Here is a 25,868-nt window from a genome sequence, read left to right as displayed (position 1 = left end):
CTTTTTAAGTTTTTTTTTTAATTTTAGTATTATTTTTAAAAGAAAACATATCGGGTGTCATCTGGAACGACATATAGAGCTGCGTCCCACGATGTGACATTATTATAAAATTGCGCTCTAAATATGTTTACCTTCACAAAAACTTTTAAAAATATAAGTTCTTTTGAATATGACAATTATAAGAACACGAATATTTATGCTTAATAGATCGGTTAGACTCGAATTGAAAAAGCTTTTGAAACGATATCCCATGAAATCAGTCCAGCTCTCTCTTATGAGCTTTATTGCTGTCTTGCATTCACACGTGTTTAAGAAGATAACTAGGTAAATGGCTCATATTATTTTACTCTCTTGAGGCTCACACATTTGTATATAAAAAAGAAACAAAACTAGTCAGAGGTATGTTCATATACGCATTTAGAGCAGAAATAGTCAAAGGACTTTCTTAGTAGTTTTATTACTCCCTTATTTTCACACGTGCTTAAGAGTAGAAAAAGGCAATGGATTCATTTCTGAGCGATCGCAGCTCATACATGTATAAAAAACAAACAAACATAACTAATCAGAAGTACTCATTTGTCAACTCTATCTAGGTAAGATTTAGAACAACTGTGAAAATGTAAATAGTTTGTAAGTTTTACATATTTAATTATTACAGAAACTTAATTTCTTTCCATGTATCTCATGCTCTCAAAAAAATCTTTGAAAAACTTGTCCACTTATCTTCTAAGCACATGTTAGATCACTACATAATTTATAAGACGGAAGCTATCTAATATGGAAAATTTTAAATTAAAAGCCAAAATATAGGAAATATTTAACTAAAAAAAATAAATAAAGAAAATTATTAACATATAAACAATAATCCCTAATTAGTATTTTTTAAGTCTAAAAAGAAAATCCGAGGATATCTTTTATTAATAGGTTTCCTGCTTTTCTTTTTTATTTTCTTTGCTATAATTTTGGTCTCTAAAAATTGTATTGGAATGAATGCTGGTAGTTGGTTGGTAGTTTTCATTAGTTCGCTAAAAATGTATGCATTTTTGGACGGATATTAAATATATAATATTTATTTATTTTGTTTTTTGTTTTTTATTGAGTTTTTTTATGAATAAACTAAATTTTCTTATGAATTGTAAATTCTTTGTTTTAACAATACTTTTAATAATAGAAAAAGTAATATAACTACAAATAATTGCTTATGTTTTTTTATATTTTTATAATTTCTTTAATTTGTAACTAATTTTTAATAAAAAAATTCTGTACAATTTTTTGTTTGTTTTTTTTTTTCATAATAATATTAATGAGATTATTGTTTAATTTAAAAGGGGGAGTATTTTTTGTTTTTTTACTTAAATTTTCTTTTTGATGTTTGTATACTTTTTAACTATTGATAGAGTAGTAATGTTTCTAATGAGTTTTATGAATTCGTTTTTCTCGGATTTGGTTTTAAAAAAGGTATTTTTTTAATACTATTTTTTATGGTTAAATTTTTGTTTTGTTTTTTTTTTCTCGAGTGTATGTTTTGTGTGTTTTGTAGATGGTGTAATTTTGTTTAATATGATATTGATTTTTGTTTTAATTTTATTAAAAAAAAATTACTTGTTATTATAACTTTTTTTCTTTTTTTATATTTTTTTAATGGTTATTAGATGATGCGCGCTATTTTGTTTGTTTTTGGTTTTCTTAGGTTTGAATATGTTTTCTTTTGTTTTAATTATAAAATTTAAATTTAAAGGATGTTGTTTAAATGGTTGGTTGTTGATATATTCTCGTTTATCTTAAAGGGTGTTGTTGTTTGTTTTAGACGAGGGCGTTTAATTTTGATGTTCATTAGTTAAAACATGATAACTGAGTGTTCTTTATTTAGTTGGCGGCCTGATTATTATATGAATTGTGTTTTTTTAAAGATTTTTTTGAGAGATTTTTTTAAGTAGTTTTATATAAAAAAGGATTTTGTTTGTCTAAATTTAGTTAAATAAATGAACACTTTGTTGTTGTTGTTTTTTTTCATTTGTTATTACTTATTGTGTTGTCATTTTTGTGGATTTTTGGGGGCTTTTGCGTTTTTGGCCAATACAAAAATGCAATTATACACCGGTTGTTGTCTCCAAATTTTTTTTTGATTTTTTTAAGATTTTTTTTCCATTTAAGCTTAAGGTTCTATCATGATTATAAAGTGTTAAACTACACAAAGCAGCAAGAGCCAGTGTTCTTAAAAAATGCTTGAATGATTTCATATGATGAATTAATCCAATTATACTTTTATTTTTTCTAAACCTGCTTTACGACTTTGTTACTCTTGGAGGTCTAAACTTTTGAAACTATTAGTCATGATGTTATGATGATGATGTTTAAAATTTTCTTCTGATTGATCTTATAACTATTTGTTTGTTGGTTGTTTTGTGTTATATTATTTTACAAATTGTCTTAAAACAAAAAATTCAAGACAATTGTTTATTATCAATCCTTAGCTTAAAGACTTAAAAAAACAAAAAAACTTCTTTCCTCTCTTCCTGTTTTGTGGGCTAAAGGTGTTGTTCGACTTCTGTGGGGGTTTGATGATTGATGGTAATGTTTGTTTGGTTTTGTTGGTCGGTGATGATGACGAGATGATATTCTTTGTAATTGTGCGTCTGCAATAATTTTAGTTGTAGTCCTGTAGTTATTGTTTTGTATTCCTGTTAAACCATTTTTATCAAGGACTTTGTTTTCCATATTGTTTTGATGATCGAGTTTTGTTTTTATTGGTTGTTGGTGATGTTGGTGTTTATATAAATTGCTAATAAAAAGCAAACTTGGCAGCATTTTGTTTTTTTTTTCTTAATCTTTTTATTTTTTTGTATTTTTTATGTATTTTTTGGATTTTTTTGTTTGTTTTTTTTGGTAGTTTCATTGAAGTTTTACTGTTTTTTTAGATGGAGACAACGTTTTGCATTTTGTATGGTTTCTAATACTCCCAATATCATGCATCTTGTATTTCGCCCTTTAGTCCAGGCACCCTGTGGTGTTGGTTATGTCCTAAACGATTGGCTAAGTCCTGTACAACATCTCGAAATATAACCGTATCTATGTTTTCGCCTAATAAATACAATAAAAACCAATCGCCCATCTTTGAACGACGAACAATTATTTCTATAGCGTCTCGACGCACTAACCTGTAATTAGAAATTCGTAATTAGAATCAAAAAATAAAAAAAATTGGTTTCGCGAATCAAAAATCAGGCTTGGGAGGTAATAATTATATTCAGTAATCATTACATGTCACAATTATTAATTTTACGTAATTGTAATTTCTAATAATTACAAACACCAATTACAATACTAATTCGTTTAAAAATGATTAAAAAGTAGTAATAATTACTTTTAATTTCAATTAAATTACCTTTTTACTAGTTACAGTTAAACTTATTCATTTAAAAATAATTAAAAATGTATAATAATTACTTTTAATTCCAATTAAATTGCTTTTTACTAGTTACAATTAAAGGAAGTGTAATTGAGAAATATTAATTACAAATTGTTGTAATGGGTAGTAGTTTTAAGTAATTTTTATTCTAAATACTTCAATTACAAAACAAGTAATTGTAATTGGAACCAAATCAATTACAATTACTTTTTAGTAATTACTTTTACTTTTTAGTAAAGTAATTGAAAATGTAATTTATATCCCCCAGACTGAAGAAAAATACAGATTCTTAACTTACCTAAATCGCATACGAAATAAGTACACCCTCATACGTGGTGAAAATATAATAACCACCCTGTATATCAGTGTTAATAATGTTAATAGTGTTAATAATATGAACCAAAACCAAAGGAAAATATAGATTTTTTCATTAACAACATTTAATGGCAATATGCATATGGCATCATGTTTTTCCACCTTTACAAAGAAAAAGAAAAAATAAAAAAAGAAACAAAAAATAGATTAAAATCAATTACAACCAAATTAATTACTCCAAACTTACCTCCCCACTAGAACCATATTTAAAAAATGTACATTTGGTCATTCTAGGGAATATATAAATCATGGGGTCCATGCGATCCTCTTGATCGTCTTCCATATACTTTATCACTTCTAAGCCAAATGTCATAAATTCGCCATCGAAAAATCGATTCATAAGAAACATTTGACCTTAAATTCAAATTAGAAAATAAACAAAAAAATAATCATAAATTTTGTTGAATTTATTTAACAATTTTGTTTAGATAAATTTCGTCTTTTACGTCTATAGCGAGTGCTGTCCTCTTGACCTTTCTATTGTTATTAAACAAATTAAGTTTTTTTTTTCTTCTTTCTATTCATTTTTCAAAAACCCACATGATCTTTAAAATATTAACACATGTTCATCAATAATTATATTAATTGCCCATAAAATATTTGTAAGATCATATGAAACAAGACAGAAGAAAAAAACACAATAGAAATTATCAGTAGATCATTAGAATCCCACAGTTTTTCACATAATTTACAATAAATAAACAATTAGAAAAATTGAAAATGATGATGTGCGAAAATGTATTAACACACACAATCACACAGCCCAAATTCATCAATTCAATTTTCCAAATTAATTTACTTTAAAAATTTATTTATTTTATTTCCAATATAATTTTAAAGGAAATATTTTAACCCATTAGTTTGTTGATGTAGTCAATTTTTTGTCCAATTTAATAAAATCATATTCAGTTTAAAGTCCAGTTTGGTTTCCAAATTTTAATTATTTTCGATTGTTATTTAAATAAAAAAAAATTTATTTAAAATACAATTATATTGCATATTTTCTTATCTGTGCATATTTCATTTGCATATTGGTGTAGTGTCCTTATGAAGCGATAAATCAATTAAAAAAATGGCAAATTTAATGCATTTTTATGATGTTGTTGTTCTTGTTGTGCTAATATATAATACTTGAGAATTTTCTCAAGTTTTAAGAGGAGAGAGTGCAAAGAAATTATTAAATATATTGAGAAATTAATTAAAAAAAAAGTTTCTATATTTAAAAAAAAAATGTGCATTAAGTTGTAAAATATAAGAAAATTAATTTGCAAAATTGCAAAAAATATTATAGACTTAACTTAAGTTGTTATTAATATTATAAATAGTTGTAATTCGTTAATGATACTCTCTTTTTAAAATACTTTTTGCACCAAATAGAAAATTTTTTTCAATTATAATTTGGAATCATTATATTTTTACTTTGAGTCAATTGTTTTTAATCTATTAGTTAGTTTCCTTAATGTTCTCAAATTTCTAATTTTGTTCCAATATTTGATTTTACCTTTAATTGCATTTAATTATAAAATTTAAATTAATTAAAAAAAAAAATATTAATATAAATTTGGTACTAAAGCCTTGTTAAGTTTTCGATTTTTGTATCAGAATTTATGATTTGTCTTTCAATTTTAATTAATTTTCAATTTTGTACTAATTTTTCAACTAGAGACTAAATTTTTGTACTAAATTTTTATATCCACCATCAAAAAAGATGGGGGTATATTGTTTTTGTCATTCCGTTTGTAACACATCGAAATATTGATTATAGACTCACAAAAGTATATATATTCTGGGTCCTTATTAAATTCTAAGATCTAGCCATGTCCGTCCGTCTGTTTCTCTGTCCGTCAGTCTATTGAAAGCACGATAGAGTCTGAACGAGATGAGCAAAAGAGCTGAAATTTTGCATAAATATTTTTTATTGATGCAGTTTGTTTGGTATTGAAAATGGGCCAAATCGGTCCATGTTTTCGCATAGCCTCCATAGAAGTGGCCCCTGGAACAACAGTGTAAACAGTCATAACTGGATTAAAAACATCAGTATACCAATGAAACTCCACATAAACAACTCTCCCAAATTTTATGAGGATAGGTCCACAATTGACCCTACCCCCCATAACGACTATAACGCTCATAACTAGCTCCAAAATGATAGCAAAGCAACGAAATTCGACATAAACAAGTTTTTGGGGGAACTAAAACCTATCTGCCAAATTTTATGAAGATCGGCACATAATTGACCCTAATCCCCATATAAGGTTCCTCTCAGAAAATTACTTTAAAGTTCATAAGTTGCTTCGAAATACCAGTAAATCAACGGAACGGAATCCTAGATTCGTTCATAATCGGTTCATAATAGACACTATCCCCGATTTTATGATGATCGGTCAATAATTGACCCTACTCCCTATATAAGGTCCCCTTCGAAAATACTATAACACTTATAACTTGCTTCAAAATGATAGTAAACTAAAATATCTCAGCCAAATTTTATGAAGATCGGACAATAATTGAACCTACCCCCAAATAAGGTTCCTATCCGAAAATTACGAAAGTCACTTGACATGAAATTCCCCATATATAAGTTTTTTGTAAAATATAGGTGAAATTTAGGAAAAAATTCAATAAATTTATTTTCAATTTATTGTTGTATCAAGCTGTGTTGATATCTCGAAGAACAAGGAAGATATGTCAGATTTTAAGACTTTATTTTAAAGCTGACAGAATGTACTTTCAGATGGCATACAACATTTTATAAATAAAATTTGTCTTGGTGCTGTTATAACTTCTCAAAAAAGGTCTAAAATAGCATTTTCGTGATGGAGAAATTCCAGATTTAAAGTCAGCGCAGCTCATTACTTTAGAGTAGTATACTTTGGTCTCTGCGCTAAAAATTTGTCTGCCTGTGTTCTCTATTGTAAGAAAATTTTAAATTTAAAATAAACTTTTTTTCCAGGAACATTTCTCTATTATAGTCGCTAACTTCTTAGAACTAATTAAATTTTTTCTATGAACATGTCTTTATTATAGTCGCTAATGGCTTTCTTTTTTTTTTTTTTTCTTTTCAGGCTCGCCTCTAATTAATGTAAGTTTCTTATATTTTTTTACAAGAATTAACTTTTGAGGAAAATTTTAAAACAATACTCTCAATTCAGTCAGACAGACGTTGGACCGATATTGTTCTAAATATTTTTTTGGTTGGATCGCTTTTTTTAATAGCTTCCAACGCACTAACAGACGGAAATAGCAAGATCATCTTACAACTTATTAAGGACTTAGAAGTTACAAATAAGATTTCCTAAATCCACAACCACTCTATACCGATGTATTATAAACACAATGATAAACTTAATATACCCACTTTATATGATAAAGGGTGCCCAAAAAGCGTGCTGCATACAAAAATACTTTGAACTAAAGCAAAACCTCCAAATTAATTTACGGACAAAAATTACACAAAAAAAAGTTTAAAATATCCATAAATACTCTACGGTTAAATATGTTTATTTACACATTGGCTTATTTCGTATACAGTTCAGTGGTCAGTTTATGAAAATTTTACATTAAATTTCATTGGTGATTTGTTTATTTTCTTAATCAAACAAATAACAAAAAAAAAAAATTAAAATTGTTTCGTTATTATATTGATATTGTTTTTGTATTTTAAATAACAAAAGTCTACAAAAATGCCTCTTTAGATCGTAACAAAAAAAACATGCATAAACAAATCCAGACATGCAAAACCAAACGATCAGTGTATAACACAGGAGTTCATATACAAATACGAATACAAATTTTACGCGTACATAAATTACTTTTAAACAGTATTGTATTTATTTATTTGAAAAACATTTGTCAATTTATTTGCTATATTTTCCTCATTATGTCAATAATGTCTAACTGACTGTTTGTATGTCTGTCTGTCTGTCCAGTCGTCCATCCGTCCGTTCTTCCCTCTATTTTATTTCATTGTCTGTTACTAGTAGTGTTTTTGTTTTATTTTCGCTACAATTTTGTTTTAATTTTATTCAGAATGATAAATATCTAAATAATTACTTTTCTTACGTATTTGAAAGTTCTCAAGAATTTCGTATAATTTTTTCGGTGAAAAAACTTATTACTCACCTATCACATTTACGAGTGCTAATAACTCGCACACATAGTATCTGTACGCCCACCAGTTGTGATATCTAGGAATGAAAAAAAAAAAATAAAAGAAATATGATGTGGATGAAATTTAAATTCACATTAAACGGAAATGACATTTTAAAGAGTTCTCCTCAAAATGTTGATGAGTTGGCCGGTGAGGTGATAGATAGATACCCACCTTAGGTTTTCCCATAAATAATCTAAAAGTAATTTCTTTTTTTGTTTTTTCTCGGCTTCGGAACAGATTCCTATATCTAAGTCCATGATAAGTGCATGAATTTTGCCACCTTCCCAAGACTTCCACAGCCATCTTGGTGTATAAAATAAAATTGCCTGTAAAGAAAAGAAAATATAAAAGGGTGTTGAAAATTGAAGTTGAAATAAATTAATATATTCAAAAAGTTTCGAAAATGAAATTTATTAGTATATTTAATTCAGATACTTGTTATAAAAGAAGTCAAAATGTTAATTCGTCAAAATGTTAATTCGAGGAGGTCCAAACCAACGAGATACCTGTTGTTAAAGATCGATTGAAGTAAATGAGCAGTTTACAATTTTGTACTAAAATTTTAATTTTGTATTAAATTTTTAATTTTGTACTAAATTTTAAATTTTGTACTAAATTTTTAATTTTGTACTAAATTTTTAATTTTATACTAAATTTTCAATTTTATACAAAATTTTATATTTTGTGCCAAAATTTAATGATTTGTGTACGTTTGTGCTGATGTTTGTGTGATGGACCAAAAATATTGGTCCTACCCCCACCTTTAAGTATACCGGTCGGCTCAGAATCACTTTCTTTGTCCATTTATCTGTGTCCGTCTGCGTGTCCATGGAAGCCTTGTGCGCACGCCATAGGTCTCAAAGATAATTTGATAAAATTACACGTACTTTTCTTTTGACCCAAGGTCGAAGCCTATTGAAAAAGGTTAAAATCAGTCCATTATTTCATCTAGACCCCATACAACCATAACCCCCGAATAGGGCTTTTGAGTTCTTAATTATGTTAAATATTGTTGTATCTCTACAAGATAATGCTGATTATCGTAATGATGGGGCTTCATTTGAACCCAGCCTCCATACATAGTCCCCTTTGCAAAATGACTTAAAGGTCAAAATTTATAAGGATGGACCTATATTACCTTTGCCCCTATCTGGTCCACAAATTGTTAAAATATTTCTGAACTGAGATAAAAAGCTAATTTTTTTTTTTTATAAAAAAAAAAAATAACTCACATTCTCAATGGTGTACGGTATCATATGGTCGGCCATGCCCGACTATACATTCATAATAGTTTTGCTTTAAATTTTCAATTTTGAATCAAAAAAGGTCTTTCTATAAGGACTTAGATCAACTTTGGATTTTACTACGCAGAGTTTGAGAGGGTGATCAATTTATTAGTTAGTTAGTTTGAAAGGAGGATGTAAATATATACATCAAATCCGAAGAAATACACCTAGGCCTCTATCGGGCCTGTTGTGCGCTCAGGAGGGAATCGAACCCACCACCTCCGGTCTACCAGACTAGAACACTAACCCACCGGAGGCAATTTATTAAGAATAAAGGTTTATATAGATGAAATAGGCCAAAGTCCAAAATTAATATTAAATCCAAGACTCCTACAAATCAAATACTACCAACTAGCCTTTCCTGTGATATACTATCCATTTCCGAACATGTTACACAGGGAAACTTTGGTTCTACAATCAATCTGTTAAAGTATTTTTATACCCTACACCACTATAGTGGGGAGGGTATATTGGGTTTGTGCTGATGTTTGTAACATACAAAAATATACCAATCAGCTTAGAATCTTTTTCTGATTCGATTAAGCTATGTCCGTCCGTCCGTCTGGCTGGCTGGCTGTCCATCTAAACCTTGTGCGCAAGGTACAGGTCGCAATTTTCAAGATAATTGGATGAAATTTGGCACACACTCTTTTTTCGGACCATACTAAGTCCCCTTCAGAAAATTACTTGAATGTCCAAAATTCACTTATAAACACAAATATCGCGATAAAATTCAGCACAATAAAATATTATGTAAATATAAATATATTTACAAAATTTTATCGGGCTTGGTCCATATTTACCCCTAGCCCCCCTATAAAGCCTCTTTCAGAAAATTAGTTTTTCATCCATAAATTGCTTAAATGTATCGGAACAAGGTAATAGAAGATAAATGCTTTATTAAGAAAAATAAATCACATTTAATATTCATAACTGGTGTAGGGTATCATATGTTCGGTCACGCCCGACTATACTTTCTTACTTGTTTTATATATGTTGGATTAAGCACCCTAGAATCACAACTAGCCTATTCAAGCAACTTTCCCAGTCAAATATAGCAACGACTTAACTCTTCCATCAATCTATTTTTCTAATTTTGAAGAAATATAAAAACTGACTATAAATTAACAAAAAATTATTAAGTTAAAGGCAGTGATTTATGCCTTAGATTTTACCTCCAATGATATAGTTTTGATTAAATCCCTTAGGAGTCATAAACCCTGAAAACGTCTGTCATTAAACTTTTGATATTGATAATAAAAACTTAAACATTATTTACATAATAAGAGAGCAAATAAGTTAAGGGGAATAAATACGGAAATTCTCTTTCATACAAGGTCTAAGAGAAACTACTTTAGTTAAGTGATAAAATACTACCCTGAAGGTGATAAATTTTTTCTACTCTTCTAGTTCACATAAGTGACAAATTAATAATAAGTTGTGTCATAAATTTAAGATCAACTCACTAAAAACTGAATCGAAAAAATAAACATTTTTAGTATCGTTTTTTTTACTATTGAAATAAATTTTAAGGATTAGTTGAAAAACAAAATTTGCTTTTTCTTAATTTGAAGAAAAACATAAGATCATAAATTTAAATGATTTTATTTCTCCCTAAATTTATTAAATACATATAATAATATTTTTAATTTTATTACTATTATTCTATATAATATTTGAAAAATAAAAATTTATTTTTTTTCTGAGTTATTAAAAAAGCATACTATAAAATTATTTTATTTATTACCGGGCATGAGAATCGGGGTATTTAAAAATTAAATTTTATTTTTTAATTGGTCAATGTTTGTTTTCATCGTTTTTGTCTTAAATGCCCTCATACGCAAGTATGAATAATATCCTCGTTTTTAATATTTTATCTAATGCGGTTAATACTTTTGGCATTGGCTACTAATTAAGTAGAAAATAAAGAACATCAATTTTGCTTAATACTTTTTTTAAATATATCTCTAGGGTTAAGAGTTCATCTGATTTATGACAGCAATATGTTCATATTTTTAAAAGTAATGATTCTTGTTTTCGTGCTGCTTGTTTATTTCGAAAAAATGAAATGATGTTCTGTGTTTTTTTCTGAAATAAAATTTTAGTTGACGTATAACATGCAGATTTAGGAAAATATGAAATATTATTTTGTTTGCTGTAACATTGTCAGTTTGTTTTGGACGCTGGAGATTTGAAATTTGTTTATTTTTTATTTTAAAAATGACTCAGAATAGAATTAAATATTATGTAGAAATGGAAAAGCTAAATACTAAAATCTAGATTTCTTTTATTAGTATGAAACCACTATTAGAATTAATTTAGTTTTTACTAGAGAAAAATATTAAATTGTATGCGTTAGAAAGAGGAGATATGTGTAGAATCTGTAACGCACAGAAATATTGATCCTATATACACACCTTAAGGTACTTATTGGTTCAGAAACCGTACATCATGGCTTTGGAGCTTATCATGTATGTTCTAGTCTCTCCCCAGATATCGGCACAACTTATTTTTGTTATAAGCTTAAAGAAACTGTCGATTTTCATTTGATCAGAAGATATTAAACCCTAGTACTCTAATGAGCGGCATCATATGGTCCGGTATGACCGACTATTTATTCTTACTTGATTTAGATAAATAACTGTGGTCTCTACATGTTTGGTTGGTTATCGTGGTAGTTCACTGCGCGCAAACAGTCAAGTAGAGTCGTAGGGTCACCGTTTTGACAGGACCACTCCGCTCGTCAGATATACATAGTAATTTATTTTACTACATCCAGCCTGTATCAGTAAAAAATATCAGGAAGTCATTAAGTTTTGAAGCAGATGTCTCATCAAGGTTGGATATGAAGAAATTGTCAAGGAATTGTGCATAATTATTTCTTGTTTTCGGTGTCCTCCGATTTCAAACTGATAAAATTGTGATACGGCTGGACAGACGAACATACATATAAATATGTTTCACGAAGGTAGAGATCGATCCATGTCGCCATTTTAAAAGGAACTCAATGATCGTTGATATTGTGAACTATATTATAAAAGAACGAACCTCTTTGCCTTTTATAATCGGTAGTCTGAAGTGTTCAAAAGTCATCTTAAGTAATTTTCATAAATTTCATGAAAAAGTTAACATCAAGCTAAATTGAATAAATTTAACCCAAAATATCTCCCATATATTAACCACTTCTGAAAAACTCTAGGAACTAATGCAACAACTATAAGATAAAGAGAAACTTTCATTGATATACATTTTTGGAGGAGTTTCGAAATTATAATATTTTCAAATAAAACCTGGCCCTCTACCAAAAAAATTTTGCACTTCACAGATCTTTTTTCCTTTCCCTTAAAAGGTCGGCCAACAAGCTGAACAAACACTAAGGCAAAATTTTGAATGATGCCTTTGAAAACAATGAAACAACATCAACATATCGTCAGCATTATCATGAAACACAACATCTGTATGCCATTAAAAATGCATCATTCTGCACGCACACGCCAACCGTACAATGATCAATAGATTTGGCGCTGAAATATCGTTCGGAAATTGTGCGTGAATTTAAACAAAATATTTTATTTTCATTACGTCGATCACGTTAGTTTTCTTTTTTTCTAGGAAATTAAAAAAAAATCATTACTTCAATTCAATGTTTGTTTAACATTTCAAACAAACACATTTTACAAATTGCATTTTGCACTTTTGTATTTTGTTTTAAACTGTATTAAAACATACGAGTGAGAATTAGAAAAAAAAAAAATATATTAATTTTTTGGCAATAATTCAAAGTTTTTTTCTTTTAGAATTTGTTATGCTTAAATACATCAGTGCAGTATTTGTGCTTGTTTTTTTGCAGACGCATGCCATCATAATTGTAGTTAACAGAAAAATAAATAAATAAAATACAAATTATAAACTGAAAATGATCACTGCAATAATTAAAAGAGTTTATTTCTCTTAGATTAAAATATGTTTAAGAGTTTTTCTCTTAAATTCGCCAACATATTGTCCATATTGGCTATTAGCCAATTTGAAACTCATTCGTATACATTGTCTGCTTCCGTATTGTTTATCGACGACTTATCATATTTTTGTTTTCTAGTTTTTCATAAAGAGCGGGTGGGGTATTAATTTTTAATTTTCTGTTTCCATTTTGTGGTTACAATTATTTATCTTGGAGGGGGATTTATTTTAAACAAAATTCTGATTTCATTATGATATATCGTCTAATAATTATGTTGAGATAAATGTTAGACATTTAATCTTATTCAAAAAATGTTGTAATTAACATTCAAATATTTATGGAAACAGAATTAATAGGTTTGGTTTTTAATCATTCTAATAGTAAACTTTTAATCTTCATTATTGTAATTTATTAAATTATATGGATCTTAATGGAGCCGAATATACCAAATGAATTACTAGTCAGGCAAAAAGTACAGGCGTCTGGAATAACCGGAAATTCGTTGAACAACTAGTTGAACTAGTTGAACAACAGTTACCAGAATTGCTAAGTTGTTGTTCATTTTTGAAGGTCTGCCGATTAATGTTCGTGCCCTGGAATATATTTCGATCTCATCAGTTAGGCTTCGAGCAATAAGTAATAACATTTATTACATTATTATATTACGGCTTCACTTGGGATCTAAAATCGAGAGCTATTTTCGGTATTATCAACATATCTGTGAGTTTAAAATATTATCAAATTTCCAGAAATTTAAATATGTATATGAAATTGAACTTTAAAACTCAAAGTTTTAAAAACTGTATACAAAATTTTTTGTTTCAATGCCTATTGCTAAACTTTAGGGTATTAGTTAGTCGGCCTTGACCGTATATAAATCCTAATAATAATGATCTATGCCTAATATTAACACACTGATTATAGTCTCTATGTGCTACTCAAGGGGATCTCCCACTCATCGTAAACAGTTTTTCTAGTTCAAAATGTCACAACTATATATATTTTTTTTTTGTTTGGAAGAATTACACAACATATGATTTCTGTTTAGGTTCCAACAATGCCAAAAACGAAAACCAAAACAACAACAATAATTTAAGACAAAAAAACATGATGTTGATTGTCTAAATTTAAAAAATTTTCACTTTTATTTTTTTTTTTTATTTAATTTTTTGATTTAGTTCTGCTTCGCTAAGTGTCATCACAAAATTTTAATAGACATCGACGCATGAGTCTGGCTATAAATAAATTTATTATAATGTGAATATTTACCGCCTAAATGACTCGTCATAGACGGACCTATCACATTTATTAAGTTAAAATGATGTTGTATTTCAAAGCCAATTTATAGCATGAATAAGAATACAATCGGGCGACAAGTTGTTAATAGTTATCGAAGGTTTAACGATAACAAGGGTTATTTTATGAAGTTTTTCGGCTTATACGTTTTATAAATTTTTTCTTGCAAAGCTTGTTATCGATATACCAAACTATTTTACAAATTATATGTTTAATTTATGAGGTGATAAAATATAATTTTATTATTATAAATTGTGTCGTTTTTTAGTGTTAACAATGTTTTGTTTATTTCGATTCCATTTTACAAATACTCGTAACGCTATTATGGAAAAAACATGTGTCTACGAACAAATTAATTTTCATAAAATTTTAAGTTTTTTTTTTTCTTTATTTGAAATGAAAAATGTAGATTTCATTGAGAAAAACTATAGCAATAAATCTTCAATTCAATGATGTACTCATTATCATCATCGTACATATGTTATAGTTGTTGATTTTATTGTTGCTGTTGATTATTAATTTATTTTTGGATTAAAATTTTCAAAATTGTTGATTGATTTATATAGTTCGTGTGTAACGTATTATCTTAATATTGAATTAAAAGAATAATATACAAAATGGATATTAAAAAAAAAATATATATGAAAATATTTTTAAGAGTATTTATTTTATAAAATCTATTGAGTTATAGAAAAAGTTTAAATATAGTTTAAATTTTGGAAAATGTCTTGTGTAGATTTATTTTTTTTATATTTATAAATACTAATTTATATGAAACTAAAATACCCTGGCTGCTTCGCTACCCTAACTAAAATTAAATACATTTCTGTTCTATATGTTTAATATTATCGAAATTTATCACGTGAAAAAATTCGCATTCAGTAAGGAGTGTGTATTTTTATTTACATTCGTTAAGCTTCCACATTATAGAAAATTTCAAAAGTACTATTTGAAGAAGGAAAGAGTACTATAAAATTACCTCTTAGTGATTCTGAAATTGTAAATTTCTGTTTTAAATATTATAGAAAATTCAAAAAATCTAATTTGATGAACGAAAAAGTACCAGAAGTCCCCTTTTTTAGACTCTCAATGACTCAGGTCTCCACATGTTAAATTTTATATTTCTATATTCAATATAGTAAAAACGGTAAAATGTACCATCTGAAAAACGAAAATGTACGAAGATCTCTCTCAAAAAATTCTCATTTAATCCAAAAGGTACCATTTGAAGAATGGAAATGTACCAAAGAGTCCCCACTTATAGATTATTATTCAGTGGGTTCCATGCATGTTCAAATGTATACTTCCAGGTTGAATATTTTACAAAATTCAAAAAGTAGTAATTGAATTATAAAAAGTACTAAAAAGTTCTATCTTAAAGAATCTTATTCAAAAAAGAACGTGTATGTTTAATAATCATGTATTTTGAATAAATTTTATAGAACAAACAAAGAGTATCATTTGAAGAAAGAAAAAGTACCAAAAGTGGAATTAATTCTACCTTAGTGGAAAATGCTAATAAAAAGAATACATTTTTTCCCCTCTTCGCTTAGAAATATTTTTTCTAGAATTAAGTTTACAAAATGTTCCGTATTTAAATCTAAACAACACAAACGATTCAAATCTGCATTCATTTGTTCCAGAAAAAATGTGCTTTCAAAAAGTACCAAACTATTCACTCGAATTTGGTCCTATATAGCCCTTAGTACTCTATAATTCTATAATAATATACCAATAGCTTATTTCGTGAGAGCAAATAAACTACTTTTTAAAATTTTATAAAAATTGGCTCAATGAATTTGAATAAAATTAAATTTCCCGTTTTTCCCCTTTTTGATACTTTTTTCCCCAGTGAAATAGCAAATATTTCATTTCAATAAATATTACAGAGTTAGTACGTAATTTAATAGGTATACGTCAATAAATCGAAAAAGTTTTCTTTGTGATTAAAAAAGTACCAAAAATACCGTTTTCTCCCTTTTACACCAAAAAAGGACTGAATTTTAAAAACTACAAAACAGGTGTCTCATAATTTTAGAAAATATATTCAAAATATTTACAAAAACTAAATGTTTATTAGTTAAGACTATCTAAAGTTCCAAAAAAGGTACCAAAATCACCTTTGTTGCACATTTTCACCCTTAATTTTAAAAAAGTATCGGACACCCATCTGCTTATTTTAAGAGTAGATACAGATCCATTTAAATTTTTTCTTGTATCACTAATATTGGGTAAGATAATTAAGAAATCCTGTTTTACCCGTTTTTCCCCTTTTTTACCCCTAAATGTACAAATTTCCAAAATTCCCTCCTTAGTGGATCCACATAACACATCTACTGTCAAAATGATTCTAGGTTCAGCCGTTTGGGCTGTGCGATGATGCATCAATCAGTCAGTAACGCAACTCTTTTATACTTATATATGTATAGATTGATAGTAGAGTCTATTTAGCATTAATCGTAGCCTTTAGATTTTTTTTATATTTTTCGTAAGCTAAAAGAAATCTTGTTTAGAACCGATAGATAAGATGAATGAAATTTTTTATTGCAGTTTAAAGTGTTTATTAAAAAGTTATTATTTAATTAATCCAACAATTTTTTGATTTGGAAATAGAAATTATAAATTCGCTTTTATTATATAAAGATGACGATATATTTTGATTTTTAATATATAGAAGTCAATGTAGCAATGTCCGTCCGTCCGTGTATATCTTTTAAATCAATTCTGTGAAGATCTTAGATATCTTTGGAATCGAAATCTTGGATAATTCTTTTTTAAGAAGTTTACTATTTACAATCAACAAAAATTGGACACCTCCGAGCAAAATTAGCGCTTTTATTAACAAAAAAGCAAACGGGCCTATCTAGAAAATTAGTTAAATATTAAAGGTAAAAAGGTCAATTTATAAATATATAAATAAATGTCCGTCCATGTAAACCTTGTAATCAAACTACAGTTCGCAAGCTCGCAATCTTACATGATCTTATCGAACATCGGTTCATTATTGCAACTATCCCCCATAATAAAGTATTAGCTATAATATGATTCTGTGCGATTACGAACATATGTATATGTTTTTCTTTTCATGGCATTCTGATGTAAAAAAAATATACATAATTTTCTTAGTGTTTATAGATGTGACACATACTTAAAAATAATTTGAAAATAATGACCAAAACCATCACTCAGTAATAAATAAGAAAATAAAGAATTTTCAGTTCAGTACTCTGTAAATACCACCTGATGTTTTGGAAAACATTTTCACCAAAAAAATGTGTGACAAAAATATAAAAAAACAAATTTAAAATGATTTTCTTAATGTTATTGTTTGTAATATCCAAAAATTTGTATAATTTAAGTTAAATGAAATATTGTTATTTTAATATTTATTTTTCTATGAAATGTGTGACGTTAAATGAATTTGAATATTGTAGTTGTTTGTTTCTTTCTTTCGCACAAATCTATTTTTGTTTTAATCATTATAATTTGACAGGTTTCAATTTCAAAATTTGTTTGTATGATTTGATGGCATTTGTCAAGCTTAAATATTTTTGCAATATTTCGATGTCATTTTGGATATTTAGTTGGTGCCACCGATGGTGATGATTATGATGATGAACAACAGTATACAATAAATGAGGAGGTGTTTGGTTTAATGACGACGATATGTTTGTTTTTTTAGCATATGGGGATTTTGTGGTTTATATATTATTATTATTTTAACAATGAAATGTTAAAAACATAATTATTGTATATTTATTTTAGAACATGTGTCCAAAAAGGGACCTTGGCTAGGAAAAATGGGAACAAAAAAAAACTAAATTAGTGAACATTTAGAGAACGTAAATATTCAGTTAGGTGGTCGATTACAATTGTTTAAGTCTAATTGATTTTGGAGGTAAAATTAAATGACATATTGTTTAGTTTTATCGAAAAAAAGTTTGTTTATAAAAATATATTTATTTTAGCGATTAAAAAATCTAGGTATTTAATATAATCATGTATCAGGTAGCTAAATGTTAACACAGAAAAAAATTTCAGAAATGTTCTGTACTACCAGTACTTGCCCCAAATTTGTTCTGTACCATATTCTACATAAAATATATGTAATTGAATTGTCTTTAAATCTTTTACAAATTCTCATAATATTAAATAAATAAATTAAACAAATAATGAAAAAAACCCACCTGAAAAAATAGGCAAAAACACACCCATTGATAATATTTATAGTGTTTCTTTTCATGCAAATCCCCATCGGAATTGCCAATGCCCGGATACGGTACGGAAACGCCCTGTTTTTTCTTAAAATAACTTTTAAGCGCGTATGTCGAATGTATCCAACAATATGTATTGAGAACATCTTCTGGAATATCTTTAGTATGAACACAATCGATGGGATTACCAACATATTGACGTGTGGTTATAATTAGGGAAAATGACATCAATATCATCACAGTTATAGAGTAATGCAAACGAAATACTGGTGAATCGGTTTTAACGTGAGTGACCTTTATAAGGTTTTTCAATCCACGGAATATATCTAACATTGTTCGCCAACAATTGTAAACCGACTAACTTCACTTTATAAAATGAAAGTGAAGTTTAGTGCTAGGAGCGTTGAATTTAATTAAATGTATCAGCGTTTTAATGCTAAATATAAGGCGATCTTATTTTTGTAAGTTGTTTTTGTATTTGTTGTAGAAAATGTTTTTCTTTTGTTTTTTTTTAAGTAATATATAGAATTTGTTTAATCGCGTAAATATTATCGTATCGTAGTTGAAATTTTCTGATACTTTCTTTTTCGTGACACTTCCATAGTTAAGCGTAGTTGCTGATCATTTTGTTGTTGTTTTTGTATATCACTGAAATGTTCGTTTTTGTAATTACTATAGTAAAATGCAACTCTGTGGCATTTTCGCTTTTTCGTCGTTGTATATTGTTTTGTACACAAACACTTGAAATTCAATTCCGTTGTTATATTGATTATGCAAAGATTTTGTTTATTTTTTATAGGCTTTTGCATTTTAAAAATTATTAAACATTTAATTTTTTGTTTTCAAAACTATACTCTATAGGATTTTCCTCTTTTTATCCCCTTTTCGATTCTAGTTCGATTTGTTTGGTTTGTAAAATTTCATCTACAAATTTTCGTTGTTCGTTATTTTTATGTTTGCTGTTTTTATTGTGGTTGGATTTAGTTTGTTTGGAAATAAAAATATCTGAAGAGCAAAATATTAAGAAGGCACTTTTTATGCTCATTTTTTTATTTATTTTTTAGCATCACATGTTTCCGATTTTACTATTTGATCTTCTTTTTTTGTAGTTTGTTTTACCCTGTATGGATCATTATAAATCATACTGATGTCACTTTCATTTTCAATTTTATGTTAAATATATTTTTTTTGTTGTTTCAACATTATAGTGAACTTAATTACTTTACTATTTTGTATTCATTTTAAATGAAAATTTATTTTTATATTTATATGAAAAAATTTTATGTTTTGTTGTGATCTTTTAAGTTTTTAGTTTTAAGTGTTTCTACATCAAAAATAAAAATTTTTAAATATTTGTTGGTTTTTTAAATTCTTATAGGGAAATTGATTTTCTTTTCATTTCTTCAAATAAAAAAATAATTTAAAAAGAATAAATCTTGTCAAATGAAAAAAAAATATAAATTTCCAATATGTCATTAATATTAGAAGTTGTTTATAGAAATCTTAGTTACTAATGTATGAAATAAAAAAGTAGCAATCTTAGTTATTATATCCACCATCAAAAAAGATGGGGGGTATATTGATTTTGTCATTCCGTTTGTAACACATCGAAATATTGGACATAGACCTAAGATGTAAGACGATCTAGCAATGTCTGTCCGTCTGTCTATTGAAAGCACGATAGAGGCCGAACGGAAGGAGGTAGACAATTATTACTTACAAATAATGTTTGTTTGGTATTGAAAATAGGCAATATCGGTCTACGTTTTCAGATTACTGGCATACAAAGACGATCTAGCAATGTCTGTCCGTCTGTCTATTGAAAGCACGATAGAGGCCGAACGGAAGGAGGTAGACAATTATTACTTACAGATAATGTTTGTTTGGTATTGAAAATGGGCAATATCGGTCTACGCTTACAGATTACTGGCATAAAAATTCCAGTAAATCTATGAAATTCTACATAAACAAGTTTTATGTGAACTGAAATCTTTCTACCGACTTTGATGAAGATGGATCGATAACTGATCCCACCCCCTATTTAGGGACCACTTAGAAAAATTACGTTAACTCTCAAGTTACTTAAAAATACGAGGCGATTAATTTCGAAATGAACAACTTTTTTACTAAACATAATTTATGTACAAAAGCTTATGAAAATCGGTTTAATAAGATCCACTTCAGAAAATGACTTTAACGCTCAATAATGGCTCAAAAGTTCGTACAAATTACGATAGTTTTATAGGAAATGAAATTTGAATTTGATGAGGTTCAGTCGATAACTGATTATCGGTTTCATTCAGAAATTCGTAACAAATAATCCTATCCGATGAGGATAGGTCCATAATGGACTCTACCCTCCATATTTGACACACTTACTTGTTATAGCCTACACCACCATAGTGGGGAGGGTATTATACGGTTGTGCTGATGTTTGTAACGCATAAAAATATTAGTCCTACAGCCACCTTAAAGTATACCGGTCGACTCAGAATCTCTTTCTCCTCGATTAAGACATATCCGTCCGTCCGGCTGGCTGGCTGTCCATGTAAACCTTTTGCGCAAGCTACAGGCCACAATTTTCAAGATATTTTGATAAAATTTAAACCATATTAGTTTTTAATACAAAGGACGATGCCTATTGAAAATGGTTGAAATCGTTCCATTATTTCACCTAGCCCTCATACAACTTGACCTTCCGATTTTGGGTTTTTAACTCATAACTACCTCAAATATACTACTATCTCAAGATACTTTGATAAACCATACGAGTTTTTTGCTACAAGGACGATGCCTATTGAAAATAGTTGAAATCGGTCCATTATTTCACCTAGCCACCATACAACCTTACCTTCCGATTTAGGGTTTTTAACTCAAATATACTACTATTTCACCAAAAAATGGCACAACTATGTTTTATATAGGCATAAATGATCATGCTAATTTTTATAATGATCGGTCTTTGTTCGAACCTAGCCCCCATACAAACCCCCCTTTAAAAAAATATTTTGAACGCCCAAAAATTTACTTATAACCATTAGTATCACGATTAAATTCAGCATAACTAACCTTTATATAAAAATACATCCCTCTTGCTAATTTGTTGAGGATCGGCCATGTCCGACTATACTTTCCTGTTGTTCTTATCCCTTTTTTTATACCTCAGAGTGTGTGAATATATTCAGTCACCTTGAAAATATCTAAGAAGATCTATATATGTACATATATCTGTCGTTTCGAACCCTCAGACTATCCGAGTGAATGTCCGTCTGTCTGGTACTAGGACTAAGGGGAAGGATGAAATTTTCTCCAATTATCAGAACAATCAGGAATACATTTATTAAAACGTCTGTCCGTCTGTCGTGTGCGACAAATCCAAAGCGAAAGGTACTAGATAACGTATATTTTAATTTGTTTATTCTGGAAAACATTAAGGTGATCTTAAAGTACCCATCAGTCTGTCCGTCCATTTGCTTATTTGTTATGTCTAACTTTAATGAATTAACGATAGGACTCAGGGAAAAGGTCCATCGGTAATTTTGTTTCTTCATATTCATCAAAGATCGGATCTGTTTGATATTCAAAGTAAACGAATTTCCAAAATGAAATTTTTAACTAAATGTCTGTCCGTCCGACGGTAAAACTAACAAACCAGTAATATCAAAATTTATACAAATAGATTTTAAAAAAATATATGAAAATCGAATAAAATATCCATCTATATTGTAAAAGTTAAATTTTAAAATGATTTTTCATCTGCATGTCAAAGTTTAAACTGTTTTAAGAATACCCTACATACATACATATACGAATATGAATATGAAGCACTGGCTTTTATTTAAATATAATTTTAAAGAACTAGTTCGTGGCGATCACCTGATATTAATAAACAAATATTACACGTGTATGTTGAAAGAACTTATGTTCAAAACACACTCACTCTCCTATTAGTCTCGACGTGATCAACCTTAAAATATTTAAACACTTTAATTTACTTTTTATTTCATACATCAATAAGTCTACATTCAGTGTATAATTTTTGCTTAATTAGATAATATTTCTTAGTATTTAACGAATTGTTATATATTCGATTTAAACAAATTATTCGTGCGATGACCTGCTAGTAATCAAATAAATTGAACTCGTGACATACTCCTACTGGTTCTCCGCGTGATTAACCTTAAAATTTTAAACACTTTCATTTCATTATTTTACACATCAATTTATATATATTTATTTTTTTAATTAGACAATATTTTTAACTAATTCACGGACTTTTTTTCTTGAAATAAACAAATTTTTCCAACTAAAATCAATTGTTTCCAAAATATGTTATTAATGTTAAAAACTAACAAACAATTTAACACCCAATTAATTACAAAAGAACTTAACAAAACGAAAAATGGATTTTTAAATATTCCCAGATTTATTTTCAAACTAAACGAATGAAATTTAATGTCAAGTTTAAATAAAAATTTAATTGATTTTAATTAAAACAAATGTGGTGGAACATTAGTGTAAATTTGTATTGTTAACAATTAATTGTATTTATTTAACAATGCAAATTAACACGATTCACTAACTTTGATCGTAATTTACACATAATTTACAAATCGCAAAGAATCGTAATAAATTTGTACAAAGTTTATAAATTTATATTTAATACCAATTTCTGTTTTGTTATTGTTGTTATTGTACTATGTACCAAAACAGTGGGATAACCAAAAATAGATTTTTTAAAGAATTTTTCTTTGCTTAATTTCTTAAAAAATAGGATTCCAAATATTTTTAAACTAAAGAGAGAAAAATTCAATAAACAAAAAAGTAAAATCTAAATAAACTAAAAAGCTGTAGTAGTGGTGAAAAAAATGTACAACTCACTCCCGTCGAGTAAATAAATTTCAAAGATTTCAATACCAATGAATGAATTTTCAAAATGATATAGATACGCAATCATACTTTAAGATACAAGATACAGCTTAGGTAAAATAAATAGCATAAATATACAAAATTAGATTTTCAATTATGTAACTACTTTTCTATCGAAGTTGCTATTATTTGTAACCAAATTGTTAAAATACATACGAAACATATTGATCTAATACATACGTAGCGTATTCCCAAAATTACTATTTTCTTATCATTATGATCACCCGTCTATATTGTATACAAATCCATTTATATTTATACTTTCTTGTATACAAATTAAAATATTTCTGTTCGAAGTCAATGTTTTCAATTAAAATATTGTTTAAATTAAAATACACATACACACACCCACATACAGCTAAACATAAATATGTTGAAAATGAAAAATCTCTAAAGAAGTTTTTTGATACAAAATTTTTAATATTAAAAGAAAAACATTTTAGTTAATAATGTTAATTAATTTATTTTATTCTAAACATTTAACAGGTGTTTTATTAATTTAATAAGTCTAAATTTCAGTTGGATACCTGTATGGCGATAATTCAATTTATTATTTTTTTCGCAAATGTGAATATTAATAAAAATATATTGATGTGATATACATTTTGTTTGTTTTTTCGTTTATTTAAAAACGGAAACTAGTTCAGGATCGATGTATGTTGTTAGGACCTTTACTTATTAAAGGATATATGGCCATATATAGGTTATTTTATAGTGTTGATTATAGGCCGGGTTATAGTTTGGTCTTTATTCCAAATTTCAAATTTGTTTATAGTCTTTAGACCCGATTACAGTATATAATCCTATAATACAGATTATTGATTCGTCTATAATCCCGACTATAGATTCGTCTATAGTCCAGATTATAAATAAGTCTATAGTCCAGACTATAGATTAGTCTATAGTCGAGACTATAGATTCCATTATAGTCGAGATTATGGATTCTTCTATAGTCCAGCCTATAGATTGGTCTATAGTACAGACTATAGATTCGTCTATAGTCCAGATTATAAATTCGTTTATAGTCTAGACTATATATTCGTCTACAGTCAAGACTATAGATTCATCTATAGACGAGGCTACAGGTTCTTCTATAGTCCAGACTATAGATTCGTCTATAGTCCAGAATGTAGAGTAGTCTATAACCAAACTAGATTACAAATTCGTCTATAGTCTAGACTCTATATTTGTCTATAGCCCAGACTATAGATTTGTCTATAGTCCACACTATAGATTCGTCTATAGTCCAGACTACGTCTATAGTCCAGACTATAGATTTATCTATAGTTCAGACTATAAATTCGTCTATAGGCTAGACTGTAGAGTAGTCTATACTCCAGACTATAGATTCGTCTATAGTTTAGACTATAGATTCGTCTATAGTTTAGACTATAGATTCGTCTATAGTTTAGACTATAGATTCGTCTATAGTCCAGACTGTAGAGTAGTCTATAGTTCATACTATAGGCTAGTCTATAGTCCAAATTATAGACTTGTCTATAGACCAAAATATAGTTTAGTCTATAGTCTAGACTATAGTAGTTTATATATTAGTAAAACTGTAGATTAGTCTATAATGCCGAATATAGATTCCTTCAAAGTTCAGACTATAGATTATTCTATAATCCAGACTATAGATTCATCTGTAGTCCAGACTGTAGAGTAGTCTATAGACCAGACTATAAATACAGTTCAGATTATAAATTCGTCTAAAGTCTGGACTATATATTCGTCTATAGTCCAGACTGTAGAGTAGTCTATAGTCTATACTATAGGCTAGTCTATAGTCCATATTATAGATTAGTCTATAGACCAGAATATATGTAGTTTAGTCTATAGTCTAGACTATAGTAGTTTATAGATTAGTCCAACTGTGGATTAGTCTATAATTCCGACTATAGATTACATGAAAGTTCGGACTATAGGTTATTCTAATATCCAGATTATTGACTAGTTTAAAGTCCAGACTATTGATTAGTCTATAGTATAGTCTATAGATTAGTTTATAGTGTGGACTTTATACTAGTCTATGGTCTGGACCCTAGATTAGTGAAATTCATATTATAGATTATTCTATCGTAAGGAATTGATTATATAGTCTAGACTCTAGATCAGACTATTAATAAATAAATATATATAAATTAATCAAAAATTCAGACTATATATTACTTTTTATTAGTCTAGATTCCATACTACAAATTACTATATAATCCATATTATAAAGTGGCTTTGAATCCAAACTTTATTT

At 27.9% G+C, this 25,868-nt stretch overlaps 1 protein-coding gene across 7 annotated transcripts in view; it reads right to left on the bottom strand.

Annotated features, from left to right (window-relative positions):
• Positions 1–1,343: 1,343 nt before the first annotated feature.
• LOC119610891 (innexin shaking-B) overlaps positions 1,344–25,868 on the bottom strand; it is an 84,769-nt gene continuing 60,244 nt past the window's right edge. For 3 of the 7 annotated variants that reach the window (XM_037966297.1, XM_037966298.1, XM_037966299.1), the window contains exons 2-7: positions 18,665–19,811; positions 8,109–8,263; positions 7,907–7,971; positions 3,972–4,138; positions 3,708–3,886; positions 2,857–3,158 (exon numbers count right to left, since the gene is read on the bottom strand). In XM_037966297.1, coding sequence (XP_037822225.1) covers positions 2,966–3,158; positions 3,708–3,886; positions 3,972–4,138; positions 7,907–7,971; positions 8,109–8,263; positions 18,665–19,024 — 1,119 coding nt within the window. In that variant the 5' untranslated portion in view covers positions 19,025–19,811 and the 3' untranslated portion in view covers positions 2,857–2,965. Of the gene's footprint in view, positions 3,159–3,707; positions 3,887–3,971; positions 4,139–7,906; positions 7,972–8,108; positions 8,264–18,664; positions 19,917–25,868 lie in introns of all 7 variants that reach the window. The other 4 variants (XM_037966296.1, XM_037966295.1, XM_037966300.1 and 1 more) reach the window with 3 other exon arrangements.

The sequence above is a fragment of the Lucilia sericata genome, unplaced genomic scaffold, assembly GCF_015586225.1.
Source record: "Lucilia sericata isolate MDLA Ls3-8-SP2 unplaced genomic scaffold, ASM1558622v1 Contig001303F_arrow, whole genome shotgun sequence".
NCBI lineage: Eukaryota > Metazoa > Arthropoda > Insecta > Diptera > Calliphoridae > Lucilia > Lucilia sericata.
The sequence above is the reverse complement of the archived record's forward strand: the minus strand, read 5'-3'. Positions and strand labels throughout refer to the sequence as shown.